The 15587-nt window shown below is 43.6% G+C and overlaps 1 protein-coding gene and 1 non-coding gene across 2 annotated transcripts; one reads left to right on the forward strand and one right to left on the reverse strand.

Annotated features, from left to right (window-relative positions):
* Positions 1 to 3476: 3476 nt before the first annotated feature.
* LOC104406967 (TATA-box-binding protein-like) lies at positions 3477 to 13113 on the forward strand. Its single transcript, XM_010016105.1, has 7 exons — positions 3477 to 3527; positions 6287 to 6684; positions 7701 to 7788; positions 8487 to 8578; positions 9458 to 9625; positions 11199 to 11293; positions 13034 to 13113. Exons 1-7 carry the CDS (start codon positions 3477 to 3479, stop codon positions 13111 to 13113), a joined length of 972 nt encoding a protein of 323 aa, XP_010014407.1.
* Positions 3550 to 3621, reverse strand: TRNAG-UCC. The gene has a single exon. It is a non-coding gene; the product is annotated as a tRNA-Gly (tRNA).
* Positions 13114 to 15587: the final 2474 nt, after the last annotated feature.

A 15587-nucleotide genomic window follows, 5' to 3' on the forward strand; every position in this document is an offset into this window, starting at 1 on the left:
GGAATGTGCTGCATTTGGAGACATCTTGTGCAGAATATATTCCTCTCTTCTTGGAACATGCTCCTGCTCTCAGTTGCTTTAATGCTGCAGGCAGTGAGGGCACCAGGAGACGCAAGCTACACATGAGACAAGCCACGCTCTTCTGAGACAATTACATCTATAAAAGTTTAGCATAAAGCTCATGAGGGCAGAAAGCAGAACATTGTCAGTCACGAGCTTTTAATTCTCAGACTTGATCCTGAAAAAGAGCTAAGATAAAACCAAACCAGATTAACCAACTTCAAAGCAAGCAGGAAGACATTTACGGCATACTAGAATAGAAGGCAGCTGCTGAGAGCACTAATGAATAAAACAGGTAGAGCTTCCTTACTGACTTGCTTCTTGTCCGTTCCAGGTTTTTGAAAGTCTCCTGTGATTAGTCCCATCCCACAGCGAAATTAAAGCATCTAGGTAAAGTGGGAATGTCTGCTGCAGAAATGTTCAAGAGACCAATACAGGCATGCTAGTGGTAGCTCTGTGGAATAGTCTTCTCCAATTAGTTATCCAAGGAAGAAAGATATTGAATGATGCTTACAAAGAATGCTCAAAGCATTTATTGTTGTAGTAACCATCAACTTTCTAAGTAAAATTAAGCAATTTGCTAATTAAGACTCATGACAATTCATCATTACAGTAACTGTGCACTTCAGATGATTCATCACCCCATAACTGGCTCCCACCAAGCAGGGCTGTGCGTAACGGCTGCCTCCAGCACACAGAGGGAGCGTGGCTCCTTCCCTGCTCTGAGCAGTCCTGCTCATGAGTCACCTCGGCCTGGCTCTGTGTGGCTGCTGCTTTCCAAAGGGAATAAAAAACGAAAAAAAGGCAGTAGCTTGAGAAAGTAATATTCGTTTTTAAGTTGGGAAGGGGAAAATAGTTGTCCTTTCTAATGTTATTTGGCCTGGATGATCAGAAACTGAGCAGGCAAGTCTCACAAGTTCCAAGTGATGCATGTTAAATTACCATCTGTCCAACTGATGACAGGGGTCAGAGTCTCCTGCTGAAGAAGGAAGGCAGAGAACTACCTTGCAGCAATGGGAGCATGATGCCTCTGATGACTAAGAAAGGAAGACCCAGAGACTGGGAGACTCGGGGAGGGGGAAGCCCAGGGACTTGGTGCCTCCTGCTTGCTGGATCGCTGCTCTCTTGACCTCCCACTGCCTGGGCCTCCACTCACTGGGACTCCCCATCACTGTGCACACCACTCACTGAGCCTCCAACACGTTGGACACCATGAGTGGGTGCTCAGCCTTGACGAGGCTGTGAGCACGGAGCCCTCCCAAGGCTGCCTCCCCTCCCTTGGGCAGCATTCAGAAGATCCTTACATCAAAGCAACCCTGAGAGCTTGAATCACCCACAGAATGTGACTCTTGACTCCTCTGATGATCTCTCAGCTTCTAAACATTTTCTCTTCTTCTCCACCTCAAGAAGGGCAAACAATCTTACAGCCTTTTAACAGAAGAGGTACCAAACTGTATAACTTACCCCAAATCACATCGCTTTGCACTGATGCTCATGTCGTTTGCAGGATGCCCCCATCCAAGGCAGGAAGCAACACCGGTATTAAGAGATATGTATTTTATGTTCATCTCTGATGTAGCCTCTCCCAGTTAATCACCACAGCTTGACCTCTACCTCTCAGGTTCACAAAATGCAGACACAGAAACCCCCAGGAGCTGTAAGATGAACATAGCTCATCTCCAGGGGTTTCTGCAGTGCAACAGAGGATTAATTGGCTGAGGAAACTCAGCACTACAGCTGCAGGACCACACCAGGGAAACACCATGACTACTACACAACAGTCCAGCTTCTCAACTTCAGCAGAGCAAGTGTTCTCAACACTGAGGGAGTGCCAATTCCCCATCCCCATGAGATGCCACTGTAAGAACAAAGCAAATTCAGCACAATCCCTGTGTTGAATTCAACGACCCCTGTGGGCAATAGAGGCCCGCACTGACATAAAGAGGCCTGTGAGGGCTGGGCTTGCCACTACTGGTGGGAGCCAAGCCATCCCAGCCCTCAGTACCCTGTCCCACGGTGCTGGCATAACTATCTGAGGCCAGCCTAAATGGGATGTTTTAGCTATAACCATCCTCAGCTGGTCCCAGCTAGCTACATCAGCCTCCATAATTCAAGGTGCAACCTCTCTGAGAATCCTCTCTTTGCTTTACTTCTTAACTTGCCTCCAGGGTGTTCGGGGAAGGGCTGTGTGATGTAAATCTACCTTCTTAAGACCGGATTTCTCTGGGGCTGGGTGTTTGGCACCTGTAAAGCACTGGGAGAAGGCGAGTCACAGAAATACCATGAAACCAGCCCAGCAGGCTGTGTTGAGGAGGGAAGGATGCTCATCAGCTACATACACTCTGCAGCACAGACAGAGGCTACTAACCTAAACCTTTGCACCTCTGGGGCAGCCAGAAGAGCCTGGCAGCACCTCCCAAAGACCTGCTGTGTGCCTGGCTTTACATCTTCTTCCAAAGGGTTACTTCAGCTCAGCTAGCTGTTTGCAAGCAGATCTCACAGCAGAAAGCAAAGTCCTGTCTAGCACAGGAACAGGATACATTGGTCACAGCAGTCAGCACATCCACCAGCTCAGAAAAGGATGTGTCTCATCCATCCATCACACACAGCAACAGGACAGGAGAGCAGGAGCAAGTCCGACAGTAGCCACTGGCATCAAGTCAAGCAGCTCCCAAGCCAAGCAGCGTTGGCAGGTGACATTCCTGCAGCATCAATCAGTGACGTGCAACACAAACTCCCTCCTGGGAATGCACTCCCAAACACCCAGACTCTTCACATGAGTCTTTTGACGAGGGAATAGCCTTAAATCATTGCTCACAAGGGGCAGAAACAGAGACACCGGTGGGGAAAACACCTGCAAGGGGAGGACAGCAGCAAACAGGAGTGATGGCTTCCTCCCCCTAAGCAGCATTTGCAATACTGGCCCATCTGAGAACAGACCATTCCACTGCAACGGCGTGAGCCTGACGTTTGTAATTTTGGACTGGGGCTCTCCTCAGAGGACCAGATGTACCTTATTGCAGCCGATGAGGCAGGTGGGAGGAATTAAGGGCACATTCCACTTGCTCGCTAAAAAGCACCAGGCAGAAGTGAAGCATTATCTTTGCAAGGTCTAAGCCAGGGCTCCAACTCCACGTTTATGTTCAGCCCCTGAGAGGGAAGCAGGCTCCGGGGAGCTCAGGCGCAGGTTGTGTTTGCAGGCTCCTCTAAAGCACACCAGAGCACCCCGATTTCTCCAGCCCTTTCGCAGGGTGGAGCAAACCCTTGCAGACAGCACTGCAAAGGCTCAAACCATAAAACTCACAGCTGCACTGGGCTTCGGCCCTTGAGGAGCCGCACCTGACCCCGGTGCTGCCCCTGGGGATTAAAGCCAGAACCGGGGCGGTGTCGGGGGGTCCTGGCAGGTGGCTGTGCCCATGGACGGCGCGTCGCCGCTGGAGAGATACCTGGAGCGCTGCGAAGGGCAGGTAGGGGGGTTAAAAAATAAACTGCGTTGGCCGGGAATCGAACCCGGGTCAACTGCTTGGAAGGCAGCTATGCTCACCACTATACCACCAACGCGGCACTGAACATGGGTTTGAGACCGTCCCTGAAGTGTGGCGTCCTTGCCGCGCTCCGGCCGGGCCGTGGAGCTGATCCGCCGTGATCCGGGCGCCGTCCCACACAGCTTTATGTGGGGAGTAGCGACCTATAACGTCCCACAGCTGCTGGTGGGAGCATGAGGAACCCTAGAGGGGCTCTCTGCTGAGGAGGTAGTTCTTAATCTGCTCAAAGAGGAGCTCTGCTGCGTTAGAACGGAGTGCTGTTTGTATGGACCAGCCTGTGCATTGGCTCTGAGGGGGCAGGATGCTCACATCTCTTCATTCTGTCTGGTGAACGTTTGCAAACATTTCTTTTTTTGATAGGTGGATTAGCCCTGGTCTTGGGTGGTCGCAGAGACCACAGGGTGAGGGTCTAGGAGAGGGTTGCACTCGCATCTAAGCACCCTCTTCACACAGGCAACATGATTTCTATACGGGTCTCTTGTTATAAGCCACTTACTAGCTCAGAGAATGGGTTTAGTGCAGACTGTTTAAATCCAGAATGTTCCTACTGGCAGTCAGTACAGCGCCCTGAATATGGCCCTACAAAGTATATAATGAGGTGAGGTATAACCAGGGTTTTACAACTACTACTGAACTTCCTGTATTTCAGACTTGCTGTGATGTTTGATAATGGCAGATGTGTGAGATACCACTGCCGAAAGGAAAAAAAAAAAAGTCCGTTGCTTAAAGGATTTGATTTGTGTACTGGGTTGCAGAGATTCCTGCAGTGGAAGTGAAAATAACTGTTTCACCTCAAGCTGCCCCAAATGCAGTGATCTCAGACAGGATCTATGCGTGAAATTTCCTTCCTGGAGCTGCTGGGAGATGTCCAAAGCTATGCAGTTGATCAGGCCTTCAGTAAAGTTAATTAACCTAGAGTCTATAGCAATAACCCTTGGCAGCTAGCCCAATACAAACATGGTCTTGTGCCCCCTTTCACAGCCTCTGAGCATCTGTCTAACAAGAAGGCAATCTTCCCCAGCACTTAACCCTACAAGCGCTTTTCCCCACACCAGTTTTGTGGAAGCCTGATGAGAAAGGAAGATTTGCTCTCTGTTTTGACCTAGTTTATGCAATTTACTTTGTTACTTTTTTTAACTTGTTTTGCAGCTGTTTAAATAATTCCAGCCTTATATACCCCTCATTTTTCTATCAGCTTCTTTCTTTAAGCTGTGCCGCAAACTGTGAGGGGTTGTTTTTTGACTATTACCACATTCTCTGATGCCCCTTAGTATGATGTGTGCGTAGTCCTACAGGCTCAGTATATTGTTATTAGTAAATGTTAATGCATTTGTATATGACCTCTTAATTCTCAAGTAGTGCTCTTGGATCATGTTTTCCAAAGAGCCAATGGGTTATGGAGTACTTTGTCTTATTCAATAACACTCTGTCCCAACTGATCTCATGTGGGGCTCTGCATCTAAAAATCAGTTTTAGAAATAGTTTTGAATTTAGGTGTTCGTGGTGCTTTCAGAGTTTGACCTGATCGCATCTGTATTCAAGCTGGTAAGGGTTCTCTGGGAGGATTTGTCACTTAAGAACGGTTTTCCAAGCGTCTATAGGCAAATATACTGTGAAGTAGGAGCAGAGATCTCCCCTTGTGCATGGTTGCATTAAGTGAGGTGATTAGCACAGGACACAGAGCAGCACTAGCTCGGGGCTGGAAAGCACTGAGCACTGATCCGGAAACCCTGCTCCCACTGGAGCTCAGGCAGTTGCTGCCAACTTAAGGCCTCGGTCTTGTGCACTATTCCCTGTTCTGATTTGCGCTTGGACTTTTTGAGTCCTTTTGGCTCTCAAGCCAAAAATGCCTAAATGAACACATAACCTCTTGTATGGATCACCTAGTCCAAGCTGTCACCTGCTGGGGGCACTGGCAGAAACCACCTTCTTGGAAGATGTATTCTACTAACTAGAGGCTTAAGTGCTGATGGAGAAGGGAATAAATCCTTTTCTAAACTCTTGCCTCCTCACTATTATAATGCCTTTTAAATAGTTTTTAATAAATTAATATGCAAGAACTTTGCGGGTATGTTGCATGCAATCTGTGAAAGGATACTGGCTTTGCTGTCTCACTTGAATCAGTCTGGTGACCTCCAGCAGCTGAAAGCAAGCTCGTGATTCTGTGAGCTGCTGCCCTCTGTTGCACAAATCCAAAACAACATTGACACTGTCCTCTGGTAGCAAGGAGAGGATACAGTAATATATACTGGATGGGAGTTAAAGCCAGCCAGAAAATGCCAGCTGTCTGCCTTAGAAAAAGTCATGAGCAATTGTGTCAGTTACGTGAATAACTGAGGCATGACAATGGCTGTGAAGGGCAAAGTGCCATCACTGTACCTCCAATCGCAGCTGAAGGTATTCAGTATTTCTCAATTTGTGGTATTATGGGAGTATTCTAGATTGCCTTTGAAACGTGGTGGGGAAATGTGTATCTCTGCTATAGAAGTTATCTGGATTTTTATATGCTGATAGACAAAAAAAGACACAATTTCAAATCTTAAAGATTCTTTGCTATAATACGTATCGGGGGAAAAAATGAATGAAACTTCCTCATTGATTAGATCAATCTTAATTTAGTCTTCCAGTTGAAGTAAATGTTTTAATACAAGAGTCTTAATGACACTTTTTCTTAATTCGAGGATGACCTCTCAGCTAGTCCTCAGCTGTTTACACCCATGAGCCCTTATGATGTAGACCTTCCAATTCAAACCACTGAAGATGTGTTTGGTTCTCAACTGAATCAGCCCAAAGATCTTCCTGCAGACTTCTCTGTGGATCTCAGCTTTCTTCCAGATATTACCCAAGATAAAGAACAAAATCTATCTGAAGATGGCTATGAAAAGCAAAAAGAGCTTGATGGGTCAATATCAAGAAATGAGGACAGTGGTATCTTTGTGGATGAAAGCAGCTTGTCATACCCAGGTGCAACTCAACCATCTCCTGAAGCATCTGGCATGTGCCCTCCTCTGATACCAATGACTCCTATAACCCCAGTGACGCCTGCATCAGAAAGCTCTGGCATAGTTCCTCAGTTACAGTAAGTTTATGTATTATATATGTAGCATATATAAGTCATAGTTCTGCTAAAACTGCAATGTACTGCTCTAACTTCTCACTTACAGAATGTAGCAAGGAGGTTTGGGCTTAAATAAGCCCACAAAAAAAAAAAACTATACAGGGGCAGTTACTCCTCTTTGAGGAGATGTGGAGCAAATGAACTGACAATATTAGAAGGCAACTGGATACTGTGCTGATCAGTGCAACACAAAAATGGAAGTGGCATGGAACAGTACACAGCTTAGCAAAATGGGAGAGTGGACTTGATAAACATGCTGGGTGAGTGAGCATCTGAAATGCCTCTGGCTTAAGGGGAAAAAGTCTCTGCTGGGAAAAAGACTCTGCTGAAGCCTCAGAGGGAGAACTGTTTGGCAGAAATTATATATAGTATGTACTGCTAGTTATTTCAGTCTGCAGGATGAAAAGACAAAAATACTTGAAAAGGAGGATTTATTCCAGCAAGGAGAATATTAAGGATGACAGCAGACTCCAGGGGTTTAAAGATGTCAGCATGCTTTTCTGAGAGCAGAAAACAGTCTGAAGTGAGCAAGGGAAAGGGGCATGAAGTGTGAGAAATTCTGGCCTCATTAAAAGGCTCTGTCTAGGCTAGAGCAACTATGGAGTAGTTTATTCCTGTAGAGAATAATATAATCTTAACTAACTTGAGTGCTGTAGTAACTCTGTAAATACTTAGTAATGGTTCAATTCAAAGCTGTAGAAGGCTTCAGTGCTGTAGTTATTGGAAGGCACATAAACTTAGTATTCAGGGACTAATGATTTCATACCCTGTTGTATCTCAGAAACTGTAATTCTGGTATTGAATTACTTAAGTTTTGCCAAAAGTAGCTTAATGCTAGAGTAGGGAATAGGTAGGCAGAAAATGAGTTCATGGTAATTATTAATTGGAGTGTGACTTCACATTAAGTTAATCATGTTGGGGGTTGACTCTGCAGTGGCTTGCTTTTGCAATAAGAAAATTCCTTTCTCATTCCTCAGGAATATAGTGTCGACTGTAAATTTGGCTTGTAAACTAGATCTGAAGAACATAGCTCTGCATGCCAGAAATGCAGAATATAACCCAAAGGTAAATATGAAGGACTCACTTACCTTCCTCAGTGCTGATAGATTCTAATACATTAATTCAGTAAATTCAGTACGAGCTGTGTACTCTTTCTAACAGCACTGTCTCGACCCACAGGGGAAAATCATAAGAATCTACAGCTTGGGCCTCTTAAAAGAAATACAGGGGACCACAATTATATGTATTTTTAATTTGAATAAAGCCCCTGCAATGAGGTGTTAGTAAGCTTTTTAAGAAAGGAGGTGAACTCTTCCACATGTGGCCAGCCACCTCCGGCTGAAATGGCTCAAGCAGCCCTCAATGGGAGGGATGAAAGATTTGCCCTGAAACTCCTGGCTGAGGAAAGAGAATTAGTGGAGTCAAACTGGTATTACATGATACTTCTAGCAAGTGGCCTTGACTGTAGAATTTCACTGGGACTAATGGGCTTTCTAAAAGTGACTCCAGACTGCTCAACAAAATGTAAGGGACAAAGCAGTGGTCCTGTGACTGCAGTTTTAAGCCCCCTGGTCCTGGGTGTGGGGCGATGGTGTGTGGAAGATAACTTCATAGTGGTAAACAAAGGCTCACAAAGTAAATGCATGCTGTGTTGAGCTTTGAAAGTGACCATTCTTGAAAGAATGGGAATAGGAATAGGAAATGAATAGGAAATACAGTACCAGATACCAGCTGGACAGTGAGGTATTCCTTTGAATTTGTAGAGGTTTGCTGCTGTGATCATGAGAATCAGGGAGCCACGAACAACAGCCCTCATCTTCAGTTCAGGAAAAATGGTCTGCACAGGAGCAAAAAGGTATTTTTTGGTTTGTGTTTTTCCTTCCCTCTAAAGGTCTGGGTCTTGCAGCTCTGCCTATTTCTGATGAACAATGTCAGAAAGCCTTGTTTGAATTACCTAGCAAAGAGCTGTCATAATTGCAAGAAAAAACCGAAGCACTGGTATTGAAAAATGTCTCACTTTCTTCATGACACAGCTTAGTAAATACTAAACTGTGTACTTCTGTCCCTGAGTATAGATAGAGCTGAGCAGACATCAGCAGAAAAGCTGTTAAAATGCCCAGGAACTGGTAAGAGGCTATTTGCATTTATCACAAACTTTAAAGTGAGTTAGGACATAACTTTTGTCTGTCAAGTCTCTCTTCAGTGTCTCGGTTCACTAGTCAACACATCTGCCTCTAGGAAAAATGGGATTGGAGAAAAACACATCTTATTTCTGTACTCTGAAGCTCTTCCTCAAGTTCACCACTGCCTTATTTTTTGTCCCTAAACAGTGAGATAATGCATTAACTTACAGCTTAGGAGGACTCTTCTCCAACACCTGCCACCACCCCAACTAGCTAGGTGATTCTACTGGTGTCTGCAGTCTACCTCTTGGATCAGCTCTGAGAAGCTGGTGTAAGGGAGTGAGAAAGAAACCTCTGAAGAAGGAAACTCCTGGATGATGCAACATGCTCCAGTGTATTCATCTAGACGACAGGAAAGCCAATGATAAAGTGCCTTACTCCTTCTAGCTCACTGAAGTGGTTCTCAGGATAGCGACTTGCTGTTTTGAACAGTAACATATTTTTTTTTCTGGAGTTTAGATTAGCATGATAGTGTCTCTAAACTGATTTCCATGTTGAGAGCAGAAGAAAGCACTAATCAAAGCTGCTTTCCCCCTCTGCCCTTTCCTTAGTGAAGAGCAATCACGTCTTGCAGCCAGGAAGTATGCACGTGTGGTACAGAAGCTTGGGTTCCCTGCAAAGTTCCTGGACTTCAAGATACAGAATATGGTTGGGAGCTGTGATGTGAGGTTTCCCATCCGGCTGGAAGGCTTGGTTCTCACTCACCAGCAGTTCAGCAAGTCAGAGTTACAACTTGGAGCAGTATCTTCTGTAAGCTGCCAAACAGATGCAAATTCTGAGGCTTACAAGCCTGGCAAAAAAAAAAAAAAATACACTAATAATTAACCAGATACTGAATATCAAGCATGCCTTTTACTCATTAAAAGACAATGCTCAGTGGTTCAGCGAGCATGAAATGGCTGTAGATGCCATGTGTGATGATAAAGATAGTAAGGTTTTCTGCAATAACTCCTGTTCCAAGTGGGGCACAATGACCCTCTGCTTAATTGCCAGGATGACATACAGCAGCTAGCAGTAAAGCTTCCAGTGCTTGAAACCATGACCGACATGATTCAACAGTGTTGTTCTAAATTGCCCTTCTGTGTGGTGGTCACTGCTTTCTCCTTGCAGAAATGCCAGAAATGCCAGCTTTAGAAAACTTGCAACTGAGAGCATACTACACAAGTGTTGAGTCACTTCTGGGATAAATTGGGTGTGAGTTAGATCTGGTTAAGATGAAGGGCTGAAGAACTGCAAGAAGCTCCTGGGTTGTTTGCTCAGTTGGTTAATGAAGATACGCTTTTTTTTTTTTTTTTTGTAAAAGCTTTCTTTGACTATGAATACTGTTGACACAATCCTTGTTGCTGTATATCAGCAATGTCTGCCAGAGACTTCCATTAATCTGAGCAGTGTTGGTGATCGCAATTTTACTAGTCTCATGTTATTGCTAAGTGCAATATCAAACCTCAGTGGGTATTTTTCTTCACTGCAGACCATGTCAATAGGAAAATAAACAGTCCTGATTAAATGCTTCAGGCTTAATTGTAGCAGCTCTTAAGCTACTTGAACCTGGTCTGTGCCCTTGCTCCACTGTGTACCTCTAATACAAAAAGGGCCTCTTAGGCATCTGATTTGATGGGAGTTATCTGCAAGGATAAGGTTTCTAACCTTCAGGCATACAGCCAGACTGCAGCTGCAGAATACAGAACTGAAAATATAGTGTGTTTCTGGAATATCACTCAGATTCTTTCTCTCTGGGTGTCTTAGCCATCAATTTAAAGTAAACCTGTAGCTGAGTGATGGGCATGCTGTGCCATCAAGATGGGCTTGTTCAGAACTACTTATTACCATCACTGAGGAAAAGATGAAGATTTTAGCACTGACAAAAACTGTCTTTTATTAGCACTGCATTTAGTATTTTGCATTTAATTTGGGGACTAAATAGAAAAGATTGACTTGGCTGTCATCTCTTCTTTACTGTGCAAGATGCTTCCTGATAAGGACTTTTTGCAGACTAAGAAGGATTTGAGTACTGTTTGAAGACTACAATAACTTTGCAATGCTATGGAAAGATCACTTTCAGAAGTGGCTCAGAAGTCTTTAAAAGTAAGCATGAAGAACTCCTACCAGCTCCAGCTGGGATGACTGGGTTTCTTCTAAAGATACCTAAAACCTGACCTGCCTTTCTCTGGATAGCTAGCTAAAATCTAGGTTTAATTACTCTATTGCTAATATAATTAAAGAGCACTTTATGTGTACAACACTGAAACAGTATTTGCATTTTGCTCATCTTACCTGCTTGTTTTGAAACAGCTATGAACCTGAACTGTTTCCTGGCCTTATTTATAGGATGGTCAAACCAAGGATAGTGCTGCTTATCTTTGTGTCTGGAAAAGTTGTACTGACTGGTAAGTGGTCTCCCTCTGTACGTCTGTAATCAAGAGCTACAATATCTTCTGAGAGCATTTAAATTGAACATTAGCTAAATGAATATCTTGTGACAGTAAAGCCACTCAACAATCATTTTGATGCTTACAGCTGCTTATCTGAGTTTTCCACGGATATCAGTATTGTTGCACTAGAAGCTCATACTGCTTCATGTACTGTCTCAGATTTCCCTGTCATTAAACCTGAGTATCTTTATTCATAGCATAATGCCATGTGTCAATGTACAGAATCCCAACAGGATGCTGACATGCTAGTAATTACTCAGGTGCTTACATATGAATATCACAATAAGCAATTTAAAATCCCTTGGACAGGAAGCAAACTTCTTAAAACACTTCACTTAAACATTTAGTAGGGATTATTAGAGGAAAGGGTGGAGATCTAAGAACTTGTTCCAGACTGTCTGGCCAAAACACTCGTAAGGCAAAAAGCCTTGCCGAGTAAGCGTGCTCAGCAGATATCCGTACCTCAGATCCCATGTCAAAAAATGTTGAATTCCTAAGTGCATGTTCCTATTGCACCTTTTTTCAAAGCTTGTGAAATACTTTTATGCTGATGTACTGAAAGGCAAATGGTACTTGTTCCCAGGGGACCTGAATGCTTTGCATTATGTGAAAGACAAGAGAGAAGTGCCTGCCTTAGCCAGAGACTTGCCACCATAAATCACAACTCAACTAATTGAAAATGGCATGCTCTGCACTAAGCTTGAATACTTCCCCCTCCAATGTCCCCCTACCTTCTTGTGTCTGGTAAAATTACACTGGCCACTTCTATTCCACTGGTAACTTGTACTTCTGGGTACAGTAATTGTAATTACCCTTGAGTGTGCAGGAGGCCCAGAAGCACTAAGGTGAGTCCTTGTCTGTGAACATTGGGCCCAACTGTTAAGGACAGAACTGAACTTGAGCTGAGAGGTTTTTTCCTAATTGAGAAAGTAACTTGAAAGTAACCCTTTGAAAGTAAAGGTTGTAGTAATGCAGGTGAATTAGTCATGTCCAAGTGTGTTTTGAGGGAAGGGTTTGCACAGTCATCCTGAGTGGCATTTAATCCAATTGCTAATTCATTTAAACTCAATTTTTTTTTTGTAGCTGATGTTTGTTGTATTAGCATGATAGCGTACTGTCACTGGTAAGGAATATTCCTGCCTACTGCAATACAGTTAGAATGCAAGCCTTGGTATTAAAGATGTACTTGCAGTAACATGGAAAAGGCTAGCTTTGAAGTCACAGGTGCCCTAACAAAGCTTAAAAATAAAAAAACTTCTCAGAAGTGGACGAGGGGAGTTCTCAGAGTATGGATCAACTTCTAGTATTGAAATAAAAACCTTTGCTTTCTTGTCTGTTTTCCCACTGATGTATGGACAAGCAGAGCTGTTACTGTTAGGCAGATAACACCATGGTGGTCCTCAGTTGCTTTCTTTTTTTTCCCCCCAGAGCCAATGTTTTGCACCTGTCAAGAGTAGCTAACTGCTGGCTTGGTTTCACAGATTAAACAAAAGTTTAGTCTTAAAGAAAGCAAGCTAGAAATTCTTCTTTCTGAGGTGGAGAAAGTGTGGTGGAAATTCTGCCTCAAACTAATAAGAAGTTACTTTCAATTCTTGTGTTTCTTCGTGGTTTGTAATCTTATGTTTGAGTTGCTTTCAGTTATTCTCAATTCTTGTTAATTCTTGGGTTGGGGTTCCCCTCCCAATGTCTTTTTAGGAGCAAAAGAGCGTTCTGAAATCTATGAGGCATTTGAAAACATCTACCCCATCCTAAAAGGTTTCAAGAAACCGTCATAACATGGCCCATAAAGCAAGTAAGAATAATACATGGGTTTGTATTACTATACATGGAAGAGAAGCAAGGGTATTCCTGCACCCAACTGTACTGCTGTGGGTTATTAAGCAAACAATACTGTTCTGAATGCTGTAAATGCTGATGCCTTTCTATAGTTTGTGAAATTGTCAGTGTTTTTTTTGCTTTCAGATTAGCTGTCTGTAACCCACTTGTGTTCTGATAGCTTCTGACAAGCTGAAAAATTTGACAAACAGATGTACTTTGAATAGAATTTATATTAAGGTGGCCCTTAAAAGTATTCTGTAATAGGAAAAATGTGTCTTTTTCTGCTGTTGAACAGGTGAGACAACACTGGACTTCATACTAGCTTTGTCAAAATCCTCAATGTTAAGTGTACTGAAACCTACCTCCTGCCATGTTGTATTTTCACACTGAAACTCAAAATATATATGTATTTTTTTAATCTACAATATAGCTTACACAATCCAGCATGAGTTGATGTCAGAGTTTTGAAGACTGCTTGTAGAGGACATATACCAAATCCCTTGGTCCTACTGCTTGGATAAACTCTTGTGTGTAATGGTGTTGGTACTCCTTTTACAGATAAAATGTTCAAGGACCCTGGCTGCTGGAACATGCCTTGGAAGCCTGTGGGGGGAAGTGTAACTAAAATTATCTGATTTGCCATGACAATTAGATTTCAACAAAACTGGTACCTACTTGTTATGGCTGAAGTCCCCTCAGATGATAGGAGTTTGTTGCTTGGGACAGACAAGAACATGCTGGTTAGGGAACTGCCTTTAAAATGGACTTGAGGACAATACAAAAAGCCTTGGATGCTCAAGATATGGGATATTTAACGAGTTCAACCAGTGGCACTACATCAAATTGGGTAATTTTGCAGCTAAAGCAATGGGGTTCTTGTACTTTTCCTCCAAGTGAACTCAAGGCTTCCTTTGCAAAAGGTGTCCTTCTCAGACTGGTGACGCAAGTAGGAACACTCCAAAGACTATCTCTTGACTGTTCTGGTACCTTCTGTGATTCCTTGAAAGCAAGGTTGTGTTTTCCAGAACAGGGCTTTGGTGCTGCTGAGGTTTGCCTTGTGTCCTCCCCTTGTTTCCTGTTGAAGACAAGAGAGATGTGTCAGGAAACACCACTAGGGGTTGCTGTTACATGATTTAAGTGTAACCCAGGCCAAAAGCTACCTCTGTCCTTGATGGAAATACGCAATATGGGCAACGGCTTAAAAGAGAACAGGGTGTCGCAGTCTTGCTGGTCTTAGTTTTGCTGTCACCAGTTTATTTCCGATTCAGTGAACACATGATTTCAACTTCTGTTTTTGTAATATGTCTCACAAGTGCTTTTGTAACTGTGTCTCTGCTCCTCTGGGAACAAGTTTGAAAAACTTCATGCACTTCCTTATGATAAACTGCTCTTAACTGTTATCAGTCTCTTTGTCAAACTGTGGATTTCCACACTCAAATCTATTCTAAACAGAGGCTTACTTTTCTGTTTGTTTTATAACACTGCAGACTTCCTGTAGCTATGGGTGGGACTCTTTATTTGTACTGCAGCTGTAATAGCTTACGAGTTTAAGCTACAGTAATCTTTTGCAAGTGAAAAAAACCAACCTGCTTTTACTGGCATGGTGGGAAAAGTTTATCTAAGATGACCCCTCTTCAAGAAATTACATTTTAATTGAGAGCTTGCCACATCATTTCACCAGTAAAGTTAATGCTCCTTAAAAGTACAGATAAAGTCTTAGAGATAAGAAATGAGCTCTGTGCCTTTTCACTGAGCTACTGATTAAGTTAATGTTTGCTTCTGGTAACTCTTAGAAACAACTATCTTTGTTCTATCCACATAGCGCCATTCATGCTGGTGTTTTGTGGCACACTAGGAAGGGGAAACAGTGGAGGCTGGGATTTTCATTCTTTAACTGGGACATGGTTTGTTGTTTCTTTTTTTGCTTTAAGTTATTCTGGCTTCTGTGGACTTTGTCTTGTCTCTAATTGCCTGGTGGTTCCAACTATATTCTGATGCAAAGGACTTGCTGTTTCTACGTACTACTTGATTGTATCTAACTCCTGATTTTGGCTCCAAATTTTAGGCTGGGGTGAGGAAACCTCTTAATCTGTCACTCTTAAGGATGCGTATCAAGATTTGACACTTTGCTTGCACAAACTGTCCTCTTACACAGATTATCCTGGGTGCTGTTGTAAACGTAGCAGGGGCTAGCTGGTGCATGTAGCCCATGGTGTTCGTGAATGGCTGTGGCGCAGGCGGCCCCCTCGGGCCTGCGGTGAGGCTGTGGCACGGTTACAGACCTGCAGCGCCTGTTGAGGTTCCTGTGAGCGCCCAGCGCCGCAGGAAGCAGAACACAACCACGCTGCTTACTGCAGCCTTTCAGCGCAGCTGTACCTCCTCCGTGGATGCTCTCTAAGCTTTTTTTTTTACCTCAGATTTGCACAGTTCC

The sequence above is a fragment of the Nestor notabilis genome, unplaced genomic scaffold (genome assembly GCF_000696875.1).
Source record: "Nestor notabilis isolate BGI_N333 unplaced genomic scaffold, ASM69687v1 scaffold25526, whole genome shotgun sequence".
Classification (NCBI taxonomy): domain Eukaryota; kingdom Metazoa; phylum Chordata; class Aves; order Psittaciformes; family Psittacidae; genus Nestor; species Nestor notabilis.